Below are 21,928 nucleotides of genomic sequence, written 5' to 3'. Positions count from 1 at the left end.
CACACAAAAAAACCCCAAGAACTGAAAACTTTATGCTCTATGCTGACCCCTACCTTTGATTTTATGGAACTCCAAAGTGTTCCATATGATTTACATGGAGAAACTGACACATGTAACAAGCAAGGTTTATTAAAAATTAAGCTTTAAATGTTATCAAATGTTTAAGTTCTGTTCAAGATGAACAAGAAAGTCTAAAAGGAAAAATAAAATAAATCTGAAACTCTTGAAAAATGAAAAAGTGTGTTTGCGTCTTTTTTTCTTGATGGCTCTTTGAGTGTTAGAAATGTTTTGTTAGTTTGTTTTGCTTTTAATTGCTGATTATTTGATTGTTGATTTGCCCATAAAAACAGATTTTATTTAATCAGAATTTGATGAAATTTCTGGCAGAGAGCTCCGGCTATTTTGATTAATTTTTGTACTCCTTTTGACCTCTTCAAAGGATAATTAAATATTAATGGTTTTCCACACAGATATATTCTGTTTTCAGAGGGTTTTCTCTAAATGTCACCTGTGTAAATTGAGATTTTGATTATGTAAGATTTTTTTGTAAATATACACAATCATTGTTCAAAGTAGCTTTAAATATCAAATATTAATCAAGAAAAAAGTTCAAAAATGTAGTAAGCGTGCTTGCCTCTGTTGGTAATTTAATGTATGATTTTATTTTTGGCACTTAGATCAATTTTTACAATTATTTGAGAGACAAAAAGGACACTACACACCCTGCTGGTGTTCCTCTGCAGTTGGATTTTTATACCCTACGGCTGCAAAGGGGATTTCCGAACTGCTCCTGAACGCAGCAGTATCGGGTTGACCACTCCCACGTGAGATAAAGACACACCCTCACCTGGACCACAGGGTACAGGTGAAAAAGACAATCTCCGCCAGTTTCAAGGGATAACCCAGATGTGTGGGAAGCATCTCCAGCCGGTTTCTTATTCCTGCTGGGATTTTTTTTTTCGAGATGGGAGGGAGGATCCCGGTCTGCGCGGCTCACTGAGTGAAAACAACCCACAGTATCAACAAGTAGAGGACACAAAGTCCTTCTGAGGGACTTTTATATTCATATCCGTTAACCTCTGCGAACAAACGGGATAAGTTCACCGTAACGGAGACACGGCACTTCTCTGTAATGGTACGTTAATGTGGCACAGCCGGACGGTGGCCATTTCGGCTGTTCTGGTGAACGCCTTTATAAAAACATAACGTTGATGACAGTAAGCAGGTAACCTGCTGTCTGTTACAGGAGCGGTACGATAACTTTGATTTGGATCTGGAGTGTGATGGAGGAGCTGTCTCTGTGAGTACAACTTTACAGTGTCGAGGGTTGTTTTTTTCCTTCCTGAAGTCAGCCAGTAAGCATGTTCAACACTTACTGACTGTACCGCAAACTGTGCGGCTGCAAACACACGCATAAGTATGCGAAGAGTTGCACGTTGGCTCTTCAGCGCGCACAGACCTCAAGGTAACGCCTGCGAGGTTACGTTGAGGGTTTATTTTTGAGCGTTTGTGACTTTAGTCGGGTGATCGAAAATAAACCACTGGACCCCTCATTAACTTCTGCCTTTCACTGTTGTAAATAAACTTCTATACTGTTCAGGTTTGTCCGCTAGGACTTTTAAAACTCATAAAAATCAGCGAGTAGAGGTAAAAGCAAATCTGCTTAGGTTGCTCAAATCTCACAGTATGATTTTTTTTTTTTTTTAATCAATTCAATAGGTTTTGTCACTTTTTTAGAAAAATATGAGAGATTGTCAAGCACACCAACACTGTCACTAAAGCCTTGCCATCTGCTATCAGTCTGCAATTGAACGGGGTCAAGTTGGCAATTGCATACAATCTATTGTTGAATAAAATATCAATGTTTGATGTCCTTGCATCGATAGCATACCGCCATGCAAAATATTGTGATACTATTCTATCTAATTGTCTTTCAATACCCCTACAAATGCTGAGAAGTTGATTTAAACGTCCTCCAAACTACTCCTGTGAGTATGCAGTGTATGCACCATTCACTAAACTAGGGATGTTTAACTTAAAGAATCGCAGAAAAGTAGAAATCTATGACTGACTATCACAAAAGGTGGCACTTGTATGATACTTGATCCTGCATCATGCCCAAAAAAGCCAGTCTCTTATACCAGCTGACCTTGGAACCATATCCTGCCTCTAGTGGAATAAATAACTGACTGAATGTGTCACCAAGACAGCATGACTTGCCCAGAAGGACCTTGGCCAAACTAACCTACAAAGATCACATTCACAATAATGAACAAACATGTTTTTTTTTTCTCTGATGCAAAAGAGTAAACTAAGTGAGCCTTTGAGCTCAAATCATTAGGATCCTTGTGTTAATGATTTTAATCTTTTGTTGACAACAGCATATAAAGGGATTATTTCCAGGCCTGCTGTTTTCTTCAACCAGAACATTAAATTACATGTACTGGGCTCATATCCAGCACTATATTTGACTCCAGTGTTTCATTGTGTAAAATAATGCACATTTGCCTTATTGGGCTGCGCATGTTCCCACAATTGGTCAAGACATAGTTGTAGTACATTCACGTACTAGTCTTTTACATGCTAACATGTGTACATGTTAATACACTTAATAACACTTAATAATGGAACATTTTCTCAAAATTTCTTCCATATTTCTTCTTTTGTGGGTCATTTTCTCTATGAAATGTACTGCTTGCATCATTTTTTTTCCCATTTACTTTAAAGGAAAGATTTTTTTATTATTCATTTGTTATTTTCTTTAATGCTGTGATGCTCTGAACAAGTAATTCTAATCTAGATTAATTCCAATGCGCCTTTAAATGCAAAAATTAAAAAAAAGGATTTTAAGTTTACATAAACATATTAAATAAAGTGGTACACTCATCAAATTTTCCAAGTCCAGACATGAAATCAGCTTAAAGTCTAGATTTTAAATTCAAACATGAGATTGGAGTGAGATCCTTAAAATTTGTATGTATCTTTTCAGTTTTGAGCAGAGTTGTGATCAGTGATGTTGATGTAGTTTTATAGTAAAGAATGTCTCCTCTTCTTTTCAATCAGCAAAAAACCCCATTATTCGGTGGGATATTCAAAAAATCCTCCAAGTCTACAGAACCATCTGCACAGGTAATGTTGCGGCTTAAATTCACTTTTTAAAAATTATTATTGATTCACTTATTTATTTATTTATTTTGTTTTGTTTACAAAAGCTTGGATCGAGGGCTGACTTTCAACAAGTTGCGTCGATTTAATTAACTTTAATCTTCAGTAATTAATTGACAAGTCAAATTAAATTTGTTGTAATTCAATTTAAAGCCGGTTTACATTTTATAATTACACACTTGTATTTCCAATTAATGAATCGTATTATTCATTAATTGGATATTCACTTAAATAGTTAAATGCTTCTATTTTTTAAAAACTTGAATATTTATTGTTGTAATGATGCTGATGATGTCCCTGGGCAGTAAGATGACAGTATTATAAATCTGTGTTATAAAACTATAAACTATGAAAAAAAGAAAGAGTTAATATTTTATGTTGACATCACAGGACAATTTATCAGTCAACGGTGAGCTGTCAAAGAGCAATGACAGTCTGTCTGACAACACCAAGGTGAGCACGAAGTGTTTTGATCATCCAGTTTGCTTTGATTATCCGTCAGTTAGAGTTAAATTGAACCTGGCTGTTACCATTTAAAGAACATAAATCAGCGTTTTATTGATAATTTTTCAGAAGAAGGGATTTTTTAAAGGAATGCTTAAAAAGACAACCAAATCTGCCAAAGAGGATCAGCCACAGGTAACAACTTTAGAGTGCTGTACATCTTTTTCTTCTTATCATTATTACTATGTTTAAAATATTTTAAAAAAGGTATTAATGAAAAAAATATCAATACAATTATATAAAGATTTGCTGGAAATTGAAATCTCAGGTTGTGCATTAAATCAGATGGATTACATGCGTTATACCACAAATGCATGCAAATCTTGTCTAGTTAAAATTTTATGCTATTAATATCCCAAAACACACTTTTTTTCTCCACACTCAGGCCACCTTGTCATTACAAACCCCTGAACTGTCTGCCAGCAATGACAGTTTAGACAGCAAGTCAAAGGTAAGTTCACCGTCTGCTCTGTGATATATTTTTTGTTAAAATTTAGCATGTAGTTTAACATATGCATGAAGATGATGCTGCATGGAGAGTTTATAGCATTTGTTTCTAATCCTGTCACTAGCTACTTACCTGCAAATCTCATTCATGTATACACTAAGGACACAAAGCTCCACTAAATGCTTATAAACTGGGCAAAATACACAAACCTACAATGAAATACAGTGAAAAAAAAAACTCCATTATGTAAAAAATTGTTACTAAGAAATAATTGCAGTGTAGTTAATTAAAATAGCTGCTGCTCTCATTTGCTTTTAGTCAGCCATTAACCTGCACTGTTAAGTATTTGATACCTGTAAACCATTTGGTTTCAGTTGGACTTCACAGAGAACACAAACGGTCCAAATTCATATCATCTGTGTGGTTTTCTAACCTAATGTTATGTTTTGAAACTCTTTTCTTTACATTTCTCTTTAGGATAAATCAGGTGTGCTGGGTGGATTATGGAAAATATCTCACAAACTGAGACATGTACAGAGGCCTTCGCAGGTGAAACACGATCTTTTATTCCATGTCCTCCACCCACTGGAGGTTCATGCAGGAAATGCTACCAATGGCAAACTGGCTAAACTGTGTCTTATTGTGTTATTTGTTATTTGCTGTGCATTGTTGTGTGCTTCAGGATCTGTTGGATATCTCAGAGAGTAATGACAGTCTGTCTGAGGACGCCAATGCAAAGGTAGGTCTGATCAGTAAATGGCAATTTGAGATTCCCTTTTGAAGTTCCCATTTATGTCTTTATCAACAAAACGACTGTACATCGATCAAAGGTCAATGCTGACCTCAAAAAGCATTAGTCAAAATCTGTACAATAGGTACAACCAACACTCTACAATATAAGAAATGCAAAACATGAATTATGGATTAAACTTAATGAATTAATTCTTTTAAATATCATGTCAAGTATATATCATATTATCATTTAAATTACAGTACAGAGAATCATAATAATCATAATGATTATTTCCTCAGTTAACTAACCAGCTCTGTCACATGTCATTAAAAGTGCAGTTAACACTTATAATACAACAAAACGTATCAAAACTGAAGCCACAAATGTACTTGATTCAATCTTAATTATAACTTGAATAACCAAAGAAAAAAGGGAACTCTTGCTCAAAAAAACCACGTTTTTCAGAGATTATGAAATGGCTATGTGTTGAAACGTTGATGTATGATTTTTCTAGTATCATCCCCTGGAAAATGAAAATGTGCTTTATTAGTGACTTACAATACGTTGGTGATTTTGAGCTACAGTAGCTGTGTGCCTGAGTGGACAGGTTTTGTTTTTGTGTGTGTTTGTATGAGAGGGGGGGGACCTGCATGCATCAGCTATCTGGAAAAAGTGCTGGCAAATGAACAAAACACTGAACCCTGCTTGTCCATCTGACGGATGCACCAGTTTAAACAAAGAAACTGTTATTTTATTCATTTAAAACTGGATAAAAAGTGCTTTATGTAGACAAAAAACATCTTTGCATGTCTCTTTTTGTTACTTTTGCGAGTCAGGGGGGATGATAAGTGGGATTTTTTTTTTTTAAAAGGACTCCAAAATGCATCTCAGTAATTTGATGTACAGCTCACTCCTCTTACTTTCACCTGTGTTGAAATAAATATTAAGTGGTCAAAAGCTTTTGTTTCTCTTGTTAGGAGGATTTGTCCGCACCCAGTAAGATCTCAGGCAGCAACGACAACCTGTCTGTAAACGGCAACACTAAGGTGAGGTTTCAAAAAGCAGCGACCAGTTTTAAAGTCAGCTTTCACACTACAAGAAGCGAAGCGAAGGTAACGCACAGGGTGAAATCCTTGCTAAACACCAATTTGAATGTGATTTTATTTTTTCTTTAGGAGACCAGTGGGATGTTCAGCGGTATGTTTAAAAAATCCCCAAAGCCTTATGGAGCGAGAGGACAATCTCAGGTACGAGATTAACAACATTGTTGCAGTCTGTTTTCTGGATTGTTATGAGTGTTATTATTGATAAAGTTTATTAACATTTTTTTCTCACCTTCAGGAGGATTTGTCTGCACCGAATGATCTCTCTGGCAGCAATGACAATCTCTCTGAGAACCACGCAAAAGTGAGTTGTTTTTCTCCTGTTTTTTGTTTGTTTACTTGTTTTTTTTTAAATGTTCACTACCATCTGTAACAAACAATGACCAGTATAAATAACTATGTCTCATTAAATGCTGGCTTCATGCTATTTTTTTTTTTTTCTTTCAGGAGAAAGGAGGAATCTTCACTGGCATGTTCAGAAAAAAAGGTGCCAAATCTCAGTCTCAGGTAAAATGATTGAGTAGCCAGTAAAACAAAGGTTTCTAAGCCTGAAATAAAACGTAGATGGTTAAAAAGAATTAAACAGATTTGACACTTTTTGTTCATCAAATGGTCAAAAATCACAGAAAAATCCCTCAGTTTCTGTTAAATAAGGTGACACAGGCGTCTTCCACAGCCGGTTGTGGCAGATGGCCCCGCCCCTCCCTGGTTCTCCTGGAGGTTTCTTCCTGTTAAAAGGGAGTTTTTCCTTCACACTGTCACCAAAGTCCATGCTCATAGCAGGTCATATAATTGTTGGGTTTTTCTCTGTATGTATTATTGTAGGGTCTACCTTACAATTTAAAGCGCCTTGAGGCAACTGTTGTTGTGATTTGGCGCTGTATAAATAAAATTGAATTGTCTTATTGTCACACCAGTAAGGCTTAAGAGTATTTATAATCAACCCCCAAATATTTCTGGCTGTTTTTATCAGACATGTTTCACTTCACAAACATGTCCTGCATGTTAATTATAGGCGTGTCTTTGCCCAGATGCCTTTAATTGCAGAATTTTCTCACTAACAGTAACCTAAAGTCTGAGCTGTCCTAAGCAGTCTTATTGTTTAATTAAAACGGTGCCAGATTCATTGAGTCTTTTAATCTTGTTTGTTAATCTGACGATGACCTTTCCCTTTTGTTAAGGATGATTTGTCTGTTGATGATGAACCCCTTGCTGGTAATGACAGTGCTGTGGAGAAGTCTTCAAAAGTAAGTGATAAGGTTATTGTTACAATATACAGGAGATACTATCAGTTTCTAACCTTAACTGCTCTGAATTCTGTCAGGGTGGCGTTGCAAAGATCTTGAGGAATCCCTTCACCTCCTCGTCGCAGGTTATTTCCTCACTCAGTAATATCACGTCCTCTACCTGCCTGGTACACCTGGTACACTTGTGGTTATGCTTTCTGGTTTGTGATATACTTTGTATGTGACCAGGATAAGGAAAAGACTGACCCCTCGGGAGACTCACAGGAGACTGTTTCTACCACAGAGAAGCCCAAAACCAAGCAGGTTGGTTGTTTCTCCAAACTGAATCTCAGCTCTCTTTAAAGGAGCCTTAACCCTGAGATTTTGAAAAGTTGGTTATTGTGACATTAACTCGATCAAAATTGGCATCATCTACAGGAGAAGAGCTCCAACGGTGATGATGAGGAGACAAGCGACCACGGAGATAACGAATCCACTCACAAACAGGTTTGTGTTCATGTTTCCCCTGTTTTTATTATGCATTTAACATCTGATTTATTTATTTATTTTTATCCTACCTCATATTCAGAATAAACTGGCTGGGGCAATGACAAAGCTGAATCCGTTTCGATTTGCAAACAAGGTAAGGATGCTCTTGATTATCCCTCGAGGGGAATAAATATGTCAGGATTGTACAGCTGTGTTCATCCGTTGATTCCTGTCTGTTCTGTACAGAATGAAAAGGAGGCGGGCTTAGATGAAGAAGATCCAACTGTCAGCAACGAGAAGTCATCAGACCAGAAGCAGGTACTGGGATAGATACCTTTCCCTGTGTAAAGTACGTTTTTTGACATTTCTCTGGTTATTTAATTCAAGACACGTTTGACAGACACTGAGGGGAAGCCTTATTTAGTAGGAAGCTTGCTGCTTCCTGTTGATTCAGTCAGGAGGTGGGTTTTGTTTCACCACCATTGATGTAAATATGGGAACGAGTGAAGTGCTTTTTTGTTTTTCCCATGGCTTTGTCTGCAGTCCTGCTTCATTTGTCCTGTCGGGGCTTGTTGAGATCTTCCTGCATTAAGTCTTTAAATTAAATGTCGCTGAGACAAAACTTCTTGAATATCTGTAATCAGACTGTCTCGTAGACTCGGCGTTCACAAACCTTTTTTGTCAGTTATTGTGTCTTCATTCACAAACTCACCCACTAGAAAAAGGAATGGGATAATAAAGGAGGCTGGTATAGTTCCCTGGGTTGAGGAGGCAACTCATATGTCATAAAGCTATTTCCCTGAGGCCATTTACTGGGTGTCTTCCCCCTGCCCTCTCTCCAGTTATTACCTGTCCTCTCTCCTCTGTCCTGTCTCAATAAAAACTTAAAAGTCCCCCTCAAAAGATCATTTAAAAAAAGGACTAAAACACAACCAAACCAGGAATGCCAGTGCTTACTACCTGAAACCTTGGGCCATTACGGTGCCACCAACTTTTAATATGGAGATCTAAACGATGAAGATTTACTATAATAGGAACAAGTGGCTCACTTAGCTGTTTTCTCACTCACATCCAAATACGGCTCATCACTGAAACCAGGTGTCGGCTTAAATCTTATAAAGGAGAATGACAAACAAGTGGAAGAAAAGCCAAAACCAGTAAGTGTACACACACGCGCGCACGCGCACACACACACACACACACACACACTCTCACTCAAAATATCCTCTCTCCTCACACTTCTTATTCCGTACCTTTCACCACTTCCTCCTCCTCCTCACTGCATGGCTTCCTCTTATCAAACCTCCCTGTCCTCCTGCACTGGTGCATTCAGTTACACTGTGTGTGTGTGTGTGTGTGTGTGTGTGTGTGTGTGTGTGTGTGTGTGTGTGTGTGTGTGTGTGTGTTTGTGTGTGTGTGTCCTTGTGAGGTCAAAAGTAACATGAACCAGTACGAAAGAAGGGAAAGGAGTGCAGCTATCCTGGTCCCATCCAGACCAACTCAGGAGGTTCACCTGCAGTCAAACACAGCTGCCTCTTTGTGTGACGTGTGGTCTATTTGGGAATATTCTAACTTCTGCTCTCTTTGTTGATGTGATTTCGTTGTGCAGGAGAAGGAAACGTTCTCACATGACAAAGTAAAACCAAGAAGAACTGAGGATAATAATGTACGGTTTGCATTTCTCAGGTTCTGCGTTACTTGTCCAAAGTTTTGTTATGTTTGAGGGAAGCTGTTAGAACATAGATTAGATCATTTTAATGGCTATAAAAGAATCGAAATCTGTAAAATCCACTGTTGTATAAATGAGAAGTCACTATTTGGGATTACCTGGGTCTTTCACATTCAGTTTCAGCTTTGGAACAAGTGTTTTATTTTTGTCCTGTACAGGAAGGCAAAGACATGACCTCCAGAGAGAAGAAAGAAAAACCTGCTAAGCCTCCTGCAGTTCCTGCTCGACCATCAGAAGAGGTGAGCTCCCTGAGTTTAGGGAATAGTTTCTGTCTGTATAAGTTTGAAGATGATGTGTGTTAAAGCACTTTAAACCTTCATTGTTTAGAAAACTACTGTGGTTTAATTTCAGGAGCTGAACAGAATAATTAGACACAGTCGACAAAAGCTGAAGAACCAACAGGTATTAACATTTATTCATACAGTACAGCGAGTAGACTCTAAAAAAGGGTTTAATGTTATTTTAGACAAGTATTGATTATTGATTATCAGCAGCTGACTATGAGGGAAGGTTCTTTTTGAGTGCAGCTGCAAAAAAAAATTAAAAACGTACATGAAATTAGTCAGAAATGTCTTTATTCTTCTGAAGAACTGAAGTTTCTCCTTAATGTTCATTTTGGCACATGAGCAAACATCTGGGATCAGATATAACTGATCGAATGTTTGGCTAACCTAGTTCATAACATCATCATCTGTTATTCCAGTAAATTCCTGCACAGTACAAAAAAAAATGTAATTCATTTGCTGCAGAGCCCATCAGGTGAAGAGGGCATAAAAGAAGATGAATCTGCTGTAGCCAAAGACGGCGATGATGAGAAGAACTCTCCAGAGGGTAAAACTGTAAGTTTGTCTTTTCATTATTGTGGGTCAGACTAGACCCGCTGCATATCCCATATTTTGGCTTTTCTTTTTCTGGGCATAGGTTCTCTGACTTTGCTCATACACTATCTGCATATTGAGCCATTATATTGAACAAAATAATAAATATCTAATATAGATGAACTGATCTAAATAGAATAACGAGCGTATATATTTAAATGGTTAGCCTTTTTTTTTTTTTTTTTTTGTAAATCCAGTGTGGTATGAACATTTCTGTGCTTTTACATCAGGTGAAAACAAACATGAAGTATTTGTGGCAGCTAATCCTGCCAGGATCTAACTTTTCTAGTTCTTGCTTCCTCCTTATCGAGTGTTTCATGTCATAGCCACACATGCAAATGTGTACATGTGACACCTCGTGGTTTTTACTGCTCGCATGGAGCTTTAACCCCTTCGCTACAGTGTTGTGTGTTTGTTTTCCCTTCAGATGCATGGTAAACTCATACTGTTGCGTGCCATGTGGTGTCATATCAATCCTTATCAAAGATAATAAAAGTAACTTAATTTCTGGTTCACCTTTCTACCTACAACAAATTATGTGACAGAATTTATAACAACAGCAATATTAAAACATTCCAAAATAAATAAAGTGAGTGAAAAAGAACAAAAAAATGTGAAAACTGAAGAAGACATTATAAAATGTAATACAGAAGTTGGTCTATACAGATGGGTTTTTAAACATTTTTGAAAATAGAGAAGTGATTGTACTTATTTAATAGTAAGAGGAAGTTTGTTTCATAGTGTTGGGCCAAAAACCAGAGAAATCAGCAGCTTCAACATTATTATAGCAGTGTGGGATCCTCTTCAAAGAGAATGGAACAGAACATGATACTTCTTTTTTTCACAGGCTAAAGTGGAAAAACACAAGCGTCACAATCCATTTATGGCCCATTTACGTTCTGCAGACAAGGTAACTGATGGCCTTCATCAACTGGACTTATGTTAGATTTTACATTGTTCATTACCAGGATGCTAAGTCTATTTATTTCATTGTGTTCACCTTGCGTTATGGTGTTTTTATTATTTACTTCAGGATGGATCTGATGATGAAGCGCTCAAAGTTGATGACGAGTCTGCACCCAAAGACGAAACGAATGAAGAGGAGGGCAAGGAAAAAACCGAGGTCTTGAACGTAACTTCCTTGTATTGTTGTGTTAAAATCCAACTGTTGATTTGATTTTAACATTTTTCCCCTCGTGTTTTAAGAAATAAAAATAATGCCTCATTGTTTATTTCTTTGTAGGAGAAAAGGAAAAAATATTTGATCTTCAAACTAATTATTTCTTTTTTTGTTTTGGGTTTTTTTTGTTGTTGTTGTTGTGTTTGTTTGTTTTTTTAGACTAAAGACAAGAAAACAAAGAGAAACAACCCATTCATGCATTGGGCCAAGGTAACATGCAAACATGCGACTTGTACAAACAGGTTTCCCATGTGGACACAAAACACAAAAATCTTTAATCTCATAAAAATAATGAGAAGCAAATGTTTTCATTGTGGAGCTGTTTCAGCATGTCACTGAACTGGAGGAACCAGAATTCAACCTGACGTCATGCTACATGTGACTGTCGTGAAAAGTTCATCCACCCATTTACACTGTGCTAGTTAAATCAATGGCACGCAAAGCTATGGGGTTGTGACTAACTAAAACAAAACTTAATGTGCTTTTGATGACATTTCATAATAGTTTAGCCCTACTTTATCAGAAGTTTAAGTCTCAGTGCACATAAATGTATTTGGAAAAACGTTTCCACAATATATAAATTCCCTTCAATAAAGTGAGCATATTACTGATACAGTGTGTGCGTTTGTGATTGGTCAAATATGTTAAATGTTATTTACTGCAGGCTGCATCTGATGATGAAGGACTTAAAGAAGATGAAGAGGAAAATAATGAAGTGGAGGACATGGAAAGAACAGAGGTCTTACAGCTAAAAGCTTTCTGTTCATTAACAGCTTTTGATTTAAATAAGTTGATAATCAAGTGATTTCAGTCACTGCAAAAGAAACAGTTCAGTGTTCGACTTTCAGACTTTGTTGTTTTTTTTGTTTCTTTTTAGAACAAAGTCAAGAAACCGAAGAAACACAACCCATTCATGTCTCGGATCAAGGTAACATTCAAACATGCAACCTGTAGAAACCAGTTTGTTGTGTGTGTTTGGGGGGGGTTATATGCATTTTTTCCCTCCCAGCTGACCAAATTTGTTTTTTTGTGCTAATTACATTTAAAAATATCTCCATCCATCAATTTTATTTTGCTTGTCTGACACAAGCAAAATGAGAGAGACAGACATCCATTCACACTTACATTTACACCTAGAGAGTTTAATAAATATCTTTATTTTTGTCACAATGTTTGAAACGGACTCACGCGCAGACCAGGAATCCTTGGCAAAAGAGAAAGTGTGTTTATTTACAGTGAGACACCAGGTGCGAATATATATACAGTGTGGCAGGGGAAAGGGTCCGAGGGTCCAGGGGGAAACGAGGATTAATCCTATACACGCTCTCCTCCTCAGTAAGTTCCAAACACGCACACGCTCGCTCGGTTCCAGGGCAGATCTATATGCACACACAGAAAGAAGTCCAGGTTAGGAATAATCTCAAACTCACAGATTCAGATTCAGAGGGACTGATGCTGATGGCTCAACAATCCAGCGAAGGATGACACAGGTCCACCATCATAAACAGTGCTCCAATCAGCTGGGATCGGCTGCAGGTGTAACGGTGAGCACAGGTGTGTGGGCCAGGGGCGGGAGCCCGTAATGAGCACCGCCCCGGAAGAGGAGAGAGAGGGAGCACAAAGGAAAACACACAAAACATGTTGCCAAACACAGAGTCAGCCGGCGAGGCACGGGGACCAGGGGGATGTTCTTCGTACCTCGCTTACTACATCCAAGATCAAATGACACATCCAAGATCAAATCATCGCGCTAACCGTGAGCTCGCTAATCCGGTTGTCCGAACGCACCTGTTGTTGACGATTAGTATAGCTGGCTGAAGTAATCTGAGATCACTGGGTGGCTTAAAAGGGGCTACGCATCGATAGTAGAAACATTGATCGGCAACCCTGTGATTGGTCGGCGAAGATGTCGAAGGAGCGCGCGCAGTATCTCACGGCAGCAGACCAAGAACTCTTGATTGAGGGATATCAGGAGTTTCAGAGTTTAATTAAAACGCAGGGGAACACTGCAAAGGCTGCAAAAGCAAGGAGAGAGGGCTGGCAGAAAGTTGCTGACAAATTAAACTCGTAAGTGATCCATGATATTACATTATATCATGTGATATTATTTCATTCCACATTATATTATATTACATCATATCCTCTTTCACATTAGAGCCACAACAGGACCCACTAGAACATGGGAAAAAGTAAAAGTGAAATATAAGAATATTCTACAGAATGGTAATATTTATCACTTATATTGCTTTTAGTCTATGACAAGAGACCCTGGAATAATCTGTTTGTTTATAACAGCAACCAAGAAAAGGGCAGAGCAAATAAAGACAGGTGGTGGTCCTGCACCCCCTCGTCACACCCCTTTTTGTACTGTGACATTTATTGACATTGTGGGTTTTTATGTGTGTAGTTTGAATAACACTCCATCACTTTTACCTGTTCCCATGCAAGGGGTGACTGAAGCATGCACAGTAAGTCGGGAGTAAGTATATACAGTACAGTAAGTATATATATATATATATATATATATATATATATATATATATATATTTGGAGAGAGAGAGAGAGAGAGAGAGAGAAAGTAAATAATAACCTCACGGGAGAATCGATATCTCTCTATGAGCACACCGTCGCGCCGAGCTAAAGGATCCCGTCTATCCCGCAATATACGCTAAATTCTGTAAACTCTCCTTATCAATCTTGCACCTTCCTTGCTCGCGTACAAACGGACAGGACATGGCTGCGACAGACTTCCCAAATCCACCTTCGCTTTTTTAGCCGTGGTCTCTCATCTTGATTGCACGTAGTAATTTACTATTACTACTCTAACATATGAATTACATCTGACATGATCTACTACATGTAATAGAATGATTAATAGTACATTTCCCTTTTTTTCGGAAATGACCTGTATGTATCTGTATGAAATCAATAAAAGAATCAAATACATTATCTTTAGTTACATTGATAATATTTATTTATGGTAAAACAGTGGCGAAATATCGCTCTTGCTTTCATATAACTGCAGCGGACATACCTGAGAGGCCGCGATCTAATCCTGTTTACATAAAGTAAACCTGCTCCCGAGCAGGCTTACGCTTACGGATCTGTTGCTATGACAGCAAGCCCCAGATGAGCTTCGGAGAACCGAACGATCCAAGATCACGCGAAATCGTCAACATTCAAATCCGGCTAACTTGCTTAGCGAGGTACGAAGAACAGGCCCCATGACAATTTTATTCATTTATTTATTTTCATTTATCTATATTTACCATGTTAAAGGTTGTTTTGGTGGCTTAATTTCCGTACCTCATCTTTATTAAAGTTTTGCTCCTTTTTTGTGAGCGCGTTACTGTTAGAAGCGTATTTGTGAACCTTGACTATTGTTAGATTTTACATTCATTACCAGGACGAGATGGTAATTTGTTTCACGCTCACGTTGCTCTTTTTATTGTGGTGTTTTTGTTATTTGCTTCAGGCTGCATCTGATGATGAAGGGCTGAATGAAGATGAGGAATCTGCATCTGAAGAGGAAAAGAATGAAGACGTGAACAAGGAAAAAACAGAGGTGTTTAAGCTACTTTCCTTCTCTTTATTAACAGCTTTTTGTTTCAAGTTGGCATGTGATCATCGTGAACGTTTATTCATTTTACTGCAGAAGGAGTATTTCAGTATTTCACATTTACACTAATAGTATCATCTGTTTCTTTTTGTTTTGTTTTGTTTTCTTTTCTTTTAGATCAAAGTCAAGATAAAAAAGAAGCACAACCCGTTCATGCCTGGTGTAAAGGTAACATTCCAACATGCAAAATGTACAATCAGGTCTCTTGCCATGTGGACAAGGTCATGTTGGTCTAATCAACACAACCAAAGCATTCCCCAACAATCTCATAAAAACAGTGAGATGCAGATATGGGGGGTTTTTTCCCCACGAAAATGGATCTGTACCTTTGTGGAGCTGTTTCAGCTTGAGGCTGAGCTGGAGAAACCAGAATTTAAGCAGACTGATGTAACCTGACGTCATGCGTATCCACTCCATTTATTCTGTGCTAATTAAATGTTTAAATGGATGTCTGTTTGATGAAAATCTAAATCAGAATCAGAGGCTAGGGGCAAGCCTGGTGGAGGCCAACACCTTCTGAAAATATGCTTGACTTTGTGGCAAGGACTGACAGTTCTCAGTTTTCAGCTCTCACGAGCATCTGATGGCCTGTAACAACAGACCTGGACCCACATACTGCCAAGTATTCCACAGGTTCCCCCGAAGAAGCAAGTTGTAAACTTTCTCCATGTCTACAAAACACATGTAGACTGAAAGTCAAACTCCCACGATCCCTCTAGAAGTCCCCCAAGAATGAAGAGCTGATCTACTTTTCCATGTCCAGGACAGAATGAGCATTCCTCCTCCTAAATCCAAGGTTTGACAATTAGCCTTTGCAGCATCCTAGAATAAACTTTCCTAGGTTGGCTGAGCAGTGATTCCCCAATAATTGGAGCAGACCCCTTTTTGAAAACCATCATCCCACTCTGACAGAACATTAAAGAAGCACGTCAACCAAGATGGCCCAACAGTGTCCAGAGCCTTTAGCGTCTGGAGGCAGATCTCATATAAACCTGTTGTCTTGCCATCAGGGAGCTTCTCAACTAACCCAGTGACCTCTGCCAGTATTAGTTGGTGAGGCTTCCCCCAAGCCTTCAAATTCACATGAGCTTTAAAGTCTGCCAGGAGAACAATAATACTACCCAAGGACTCCTAATTCTGACTGTTACGCAGTCCGAATTTATTTATTCATTTCTATGCTTCAATTTCTCTCGCTGTTTCGAAGCAAAGCTGTATTTCTGTGTTGTTTTGGCAGGTAAGTTTACATAACCCAAATTCCAAGTCCTGCCTTCTCGAGCAGTTCACTGACCTAGTCCTAAACCTCCTGAATACCAAAGAAACTAAAAAGGAAGTCATTGCATCTTTTTTCAGCTATTTTTTTTTCTTGAAGAAAAATGACTTATTAAATAAATAAAATAATTTAAATGTCTATGATCACAGGACTTCCAGATGAGGTCTATGTTGGGTTTGCAAACGATTGAACTGTGTGTCTGTGTTTATTTATTTCAGGCTAAAGTTGTACAGAGACGTGCACAAGAAGCAGCCAAAGCAGAGGTAGACAATATAACACTCAAGAAGCTTTCTTTCTTTCTTCTTTTCTTCTCTCACCCCTCGCACATCAAACTTTAAAACCAAAACTAACTCTTTAACCTTTTTTCCCCCCCTCTCAGCATGTTTCACTGTATTTGCCCACTACATTGGCATTTTGCTGGTTTAATCATTGTGGTTCAGAATTGACAAACTATCATCTGTTTTCGTCACCTAATGCTTCCTTCCTCCACCCTGTAAACAGCCTCATTCTTACAGTCATTTGCAGAACTTGTCTCTAGGGTGTCCGCTCACCTCCCAACAGCCTCTATTGTAGTCTACATGTTCTTTGTTTTGGTTTTTTACCCTTTCCACTGCTGACATGAAACCCACACACAACGGCCACACGGTGTTTGTGCATGTCCGTATCATGGAAGATGAGACAAGATTAGACTACAATGTGCCCGGACTTGTTTGTCTGCTTCCTTTTCCCTTTGTTGAGTCCTTTAACTTCTGCAAAAACAGCAGAAATAAGTCATTACGCCCAGAATCCCTTTCACCAAAATCTAATTATAAAAAAATAAAACAGAGGAAATGTGTTACATGATAATGTGTTTCATCCTCAAGCACTTTTTTTTTTTTGTTGGTCTTGTCATTTCACTGGTCTAAACCATTTTCACGCATAAAGACTGGACAATTTTGTGAGAATCAGGTTCAGCTAGCATCTGAAGTTGCCGTTTCTCACAAGCAGCAAACAGAAGATGATCATAGTACTAGTTTAGGCAAGGGTGCTCCCTGGGTACCACACCCAGGCCGTAATTACCTGCCCTGATCTCTCATGAGTTCAATCGGACATTAAACAAGCTTCATTCTAGCCGGCTTTAGCGTTCTATATGGTCTTAAAATCTAGCCGGTTTTAAGACCATATAGCTCTGTCGGGTAATCTACGTATGAAAACAACTACACACTTAAGTTTTGCTGCAGACACGGTCTTTTGTTAAAGTAATTATTATAAATATGGTGGTTTTGATATGTCATTTTATGATTTACCATTTCTTTCATCTCAGAATGAAGGTGAAAACAGGTCTGTGTTCGACCAGCTAGAGGACTACCGTATTGGCCCTGCCTCAGCAGAAGATAGTAATGTAGGTTTTTGACATTTTAATGCAGTCTTCACACTGTTTGAAAAGCAAACATAACAAACATGGATCCTAATGATGTCTTTCAGGATGTGGATCTTATGGAATGGTGGGAAAATGTGGAACGTAAGTTGGAAATGAAATGTTTTGGATTTTTTCACATCCTTGGCTTTTATTTTTCTTAGATTTTGTGTTGGGGTTTGTTGGGGTTTAGGTGAGTAAGATACACAAAATGATGATAAATCCTTCTTTTTTCATTTTTTTTCAGAATGGAAAGACACACCTCAACATGAAGACATGACTGAAAAAGAAGAGGCCAAGTAAGTAAATGCTTTAACAGGTGTTTATGTTTCATTAAATGCTGTTTTTGGTCTTTCGGGGGTCTGTTCTCCTATACTTTTTTTTCTTTTACTCAATAGCTTACTTTGATTTAAATGCAACAATTTAGGGAGGAAGCACATTAAAATGTTTGTGGTGTGTCTCTTAAAAGGATGGTAGGATTTTATTTTGATTTCTTAATTAATCATTAGTTCATGGCTGTTAATTCCTTGTCACCTGCTATTTTGCCAGATAGCAAGTCTGCTGGAATGGCTAAAGTTGAGGAGATGAAATTAAAATATTCCTTTGGTATCGTACTAAGTTGCTATATTGTAATCATATTATAATGTGAATAAAATGTACCAAGTGACTCAGGAGCTGCTTAAATATTGCCAGGCCTGCCATTGGATAACGTTAAATTTTGCATCATCAACTCTCACCCAAAAACAACACTTAATTATCCCTCTGCAGGAGAGACGTTAATTCCAAAGAACGGTGGTCTAAAAATTATTTTAAAAAGTCTAAAAAAAATCTAAACAAAAGTTTGTTGATTTCACAATGTTTTGAAAAAACAAAATATTCTACTGGCCTCAAAATCACCAGTTGGATATCAAGATTTTGGTTAATTAACACTTATTCCGTTTGTGTAAATGAGACAAAATGGCTTTTTAAGATGGAGTTACTGATAAGACTTAAATTTCTTTTCTCAGGGCATTTGCTTTGACCGCTGACAAGCTGCAGAAGGGCATCAGAGTCTTCAACAAACTGTTCACTGAGCGGGCAGAGAGCCTCTGGCAGCATGTCATCGACCTCAACGCCATCGCCGATGGGCTCGACAAGTTCAGCAAGAACACGAAGATCGCTCAAATCACAGGCGGCTCCACCAGCGCCATTGGGGGCGTCACCACTGTTACTGGCCTTGCACTGGCTCCAGTCACCATGGGAACTTCCTTGATTGTGACTGCAGTGGGACTGGGCATTGCCGCGGCAGGCGGTCTGACATCAGCAGGTGCCGGCATCTCCAACCAGGTCAACAACACCATGGACCGCAAGAAGGTGGAGAAGATCGTGCAGGACTACCAGGAGAAGATGGAAGACCTGAACAAGTGCCTGACGTTCATCAAACAGGGTATTGAGAACCTGCGCAGATTTGACCTGATCAAGATGAAGAATAGTGCATACAATCAGGACTTCCCTGCACTTACTAGCAGATTCTATGAAGATGGCGCCATGGCAGGAAAGGCGATCCTCATCAATGCCAATGAAATCATGCGTTTTGTCCAGATCGCCCATGTAGCAGGTAGCACCGCAGCCAGAGCGGTCCAGATTGCTAGTATGGCAACTGGTGTGCTCACCGGACTGTTTGTAGTTATGGATATCTACTTTGTGTCCAAAGACTCCAAAGAACTCAAGAAAGGGGCAAAATCAGAGTTTGCTGCCAAAATCAGGGAGGTGGCGCAACAGCTGCACGACGGTCTGGTGGAGCTGAACTCAATACACCAAGAGCTGCAGTTCAACTCGCCAGAAAAAGACTCTGAGAAAGCCACAGAAGATCTGGACAGTGAAAAGAAAGATGATGACAGCTCAGATGAAGATGAAATCGACCGCATTAAAAAAGCCATCAAAAAGGAGCTTGAGAACCGAGAATATGTTTGACACATAACTAGGAAATACTTTCAGCTTTGCTTCCTTAGACAGCTTATTAGTCACAAGCAAATGTTTTGTATTTTACTGTCTATGAAGTATTTGGTGCCAGATTTTTAAAGTTAAACTGCAATCAGGTGTATTTTAATTGTCCAAAAGGAGCCCTTAAAGGTTAAAATATTAAGTTAAATATCTAAACCAGGGGTCAGCAACCTTTAACACCCAGAGAGCCGTTTGGACCCAGTTTCCACGGAAAAGAAAACACTGGGAACCGCAAATACTTTTTGACATCTAAAATAAAGATAACACTGTTATTGTTTTTTACCTTTATGCTTCGTATAAACAACTAAAGTGTGTTGCTTATGAAATCCATGAAGTGCTACAGAGAAAATAAAATGTTATTTATGTAATGAACACATTTTGAACTCTTAAAAAATATAACAAAAAGGAAAAACACCCAGTTGAAGGTCTCTTTTAAATGAATTAAAAAGCTGAACTTAAATTATTCATATACCAAATAAAAACTGTAGTGAGCCGTCATCATTATATCACTTTTGGAATTTCGCAGCCTGTAGCGGAGCCTTAAACCTGAATTTTAAAAATAATTGGAAAAAAGCACTATGCTGCTAAAAAATGAAAAACAAATATTTTGCATATTGCATATCTGCATAAATATTTATTTTACGTGGTTAATGTGTGTGGCAGGGCGTGGTCTGCAGTGCATCCACAATCACGCCTTGCCGCCTTAAAGTCTGTGGGGCTGTGAGCTACAAAACTACAGCTGGCTGTGGGTACAGCAACCATGTTTGAAAAGTGGTCAATAAAGAAAAAAGCATGTTCATGCGAACATCGTCGGGTCTGCCGTGGTATGTTGACAATGGGACTTCTGCTCCCGACCGTCTGCGCACAGCATCTGCAGACCGGGGCTGTACGAAGTCGCTAGTAAGCTGTCATCTGTGAGGCGTGAGCAGTGTTTGTTGTTACCATAGTTCATGGAGGAGAATAGCTGCTCACATACGTATGTGGATCCGAAGATCCATACTTGGCCTGCCTGGGGTTGAAAGTCTCCATAAATGCAGGGCATTTTGGCAGGTCTGGTTTATGCGAGTGTGGCGCTTATTTTGAGCGATGAAAAATAATAACATAATTTTATTTTTACATTTCAAGATCACAATATTCTTCCAATTTAGAACTACAAGTTTAAAAAAGAACTAACACAAATAAAATACACTTCAGTTAAATACTTATAATTTTTTTTTCCAAACCATGTGGAGCAGCAGTATAAGGACTAAAGAGCCGCATGCTGGTCTGGAGCCGCAGGTTGCCGACCCCTGATCTAAACCTTAAATAAAGGACTTATTTAAATCACATTAACATTTATACTAAATTGGTGACAGTGAAGTAACAGTTAGTTACTGTTGCAGTTGTGCCATTGGTTGAAAGCTGTAATTAAGTCATGTACTTTGATAATCAGATAATAGACTGCTTACACAGAACATAGACTTTAAAATTCCAGTTAGTTTAATCAAATTGTTTTCAATCCTATTGAACCACTGAGACACTTTCAGGTGTAGAGAACATGGGAAACAAAGGGACCTTTATTATTTATGATGCCTTAGAAATTCAGTGTAGCCTTAATCAGCCTTAGTCGTGTTTTTGGTTGTCAGGGCTACACTGATGCCTTGATGTTCTTGGTATGTTTCAGATAACATCACAAATGGTTTATTAGTTTTGTATATTTTAATGAAAAGAGCAAATAAAAAGAAGGTAACTGGACCGTGTTTTGCTGCAGTAGCTGTTTGGAACCCCTAGTTTGCTTACGTTTGTTTCAAACTAGTGAGTCTTTCCATTCAAACGGGCTGCTCCATTAAGCCTTCAGGAATGACTTGGCTGCAGGCAGTGTTAACAGTGTTATAAAGCAGTAAAAGCTCTTTAGAGCCCGAAGCTACTGACTGTGTACACAGGAACTTAAGATCTATAACATCACTTCTAAAACGAACAACTTTAGAGGGGGTGGTGATAACTGCCTGTCCTTTTGTAAATTGTGTTGCAGTTATACATATATTCAGAATTGCATTTCTTTCAGTAAGTAGCAGCTCTTCATGTAGTTCAGTGCAGATGGAAAACATTTTATTTAGTATCCTGTTTTGTTTTCTTTAATTTGTGGTTTTTTGTTTTCCTTCCCAGTTTACATAATTGTTAAATAATATATTTCAAATCATGTTTTCACACTAACTCTAATATTCA

General features: G+C 38.3%; 1 protein-coding gene across 3 annotated transcripts; it reads left to right on the top strand.

The window, feature by feature from the left end:
• Positions 1 to 833: 833 nt before the first annotated feature.
• Positions 834 to 20,059, top strand: LOC102079674 (glutamic acid-rich protein). Of its 3 annotated transcripts, XM_005476709.4 has the most exons (35): positions 834 to 1,135; positions 1,247 to 1,300; positions 3,064 to 3,129; positions 3,556 to 3,618; positions 3,739 to 3,804; positions 4,055 to 4,120; positions 4,595 to 4,666; positions 4,800 to 4,856; positions 5,828 to 5,896; positions 6,026 to 6,097; positions 6,192 to 6,257; positions 6,401 to 6,460; positions 7,135 to 7,200; positions 7,278 to 7,325; positions 7,429 to 7,503; positions 7,618 to 7,686; positions 7,769 to 7,822; positions 7,915 to 7,986; positions 9,098 to 9,175; positions 9,278 to 9,334; positions 9,556 to 9,636; positions 9,749 to 9,799; positions 10,147 to 10,236; positions 11,123 to 11,185; positions 11,309 to 11,398; positions 11,615 to 11,665; positions 12,120 to 12,194; positions 12,333 to 12,383; positions 14,931 to 15,020; positions 15,192 to 15,242; positions 16,563 to 16,607; positions 17,648 to 17,725; positions 17,809 to 17,845; positions 17,988 to 18,039; positions 18,748 to 20,059. In XM_005476709.4, the coding sequence occupies exons 1-35, from the start codon at positions 1,133 to 1,135 to the stop codon at positions 19,691 to 19,693; spliced, it is 3,084 nt and encodes a 1,027-aa protein (XP_005476766.3). In that variant the 5' UTR covers positions 834 to 1,132; the 3' UTR covers positions 19,694 to 20,059. The 3 variants fall into 3 exon arrangements, with proteins under 3 accessions (XP_005476766.3, XP_019203205.1, XP_019203206.1); XM_019347660.2 differs by lacking the exon at positions 9,098 to 9,175 and having other exon boundaries at positions 835 to 1,135; XM_019347661.2 differs by lacking the exons at positions 9,098 to 9,175; positions 9,278 to 9,334 and having other exon boundaries at positions 835 to 1,135.
• Positions 20,060 to 21,928: the final 1,869 nt, after the last annotated feature.

Source organism: Oreochromis niloticus, linkage group LG18, assembly GCF_001858045.2.
Source record: "Oreochromis niloticus isolate F11D_XX linkage group LG18, O_niloticus_UMD_NMBU, whole genome shotgun sequence".
NCBI classification, from domain to species: domain Eukaryota; kingdom Metazoa; phylum Chordata; class Actinopteri; order Cichliformes; family Cichlidae; genus Oreochromis; species Oreochromis niloticus.
The sequence above is the reverse complement of the archived record's forward strand: the minus strand, read 5'-3'. Positions and strand labels throughout refer to the sequence as shown.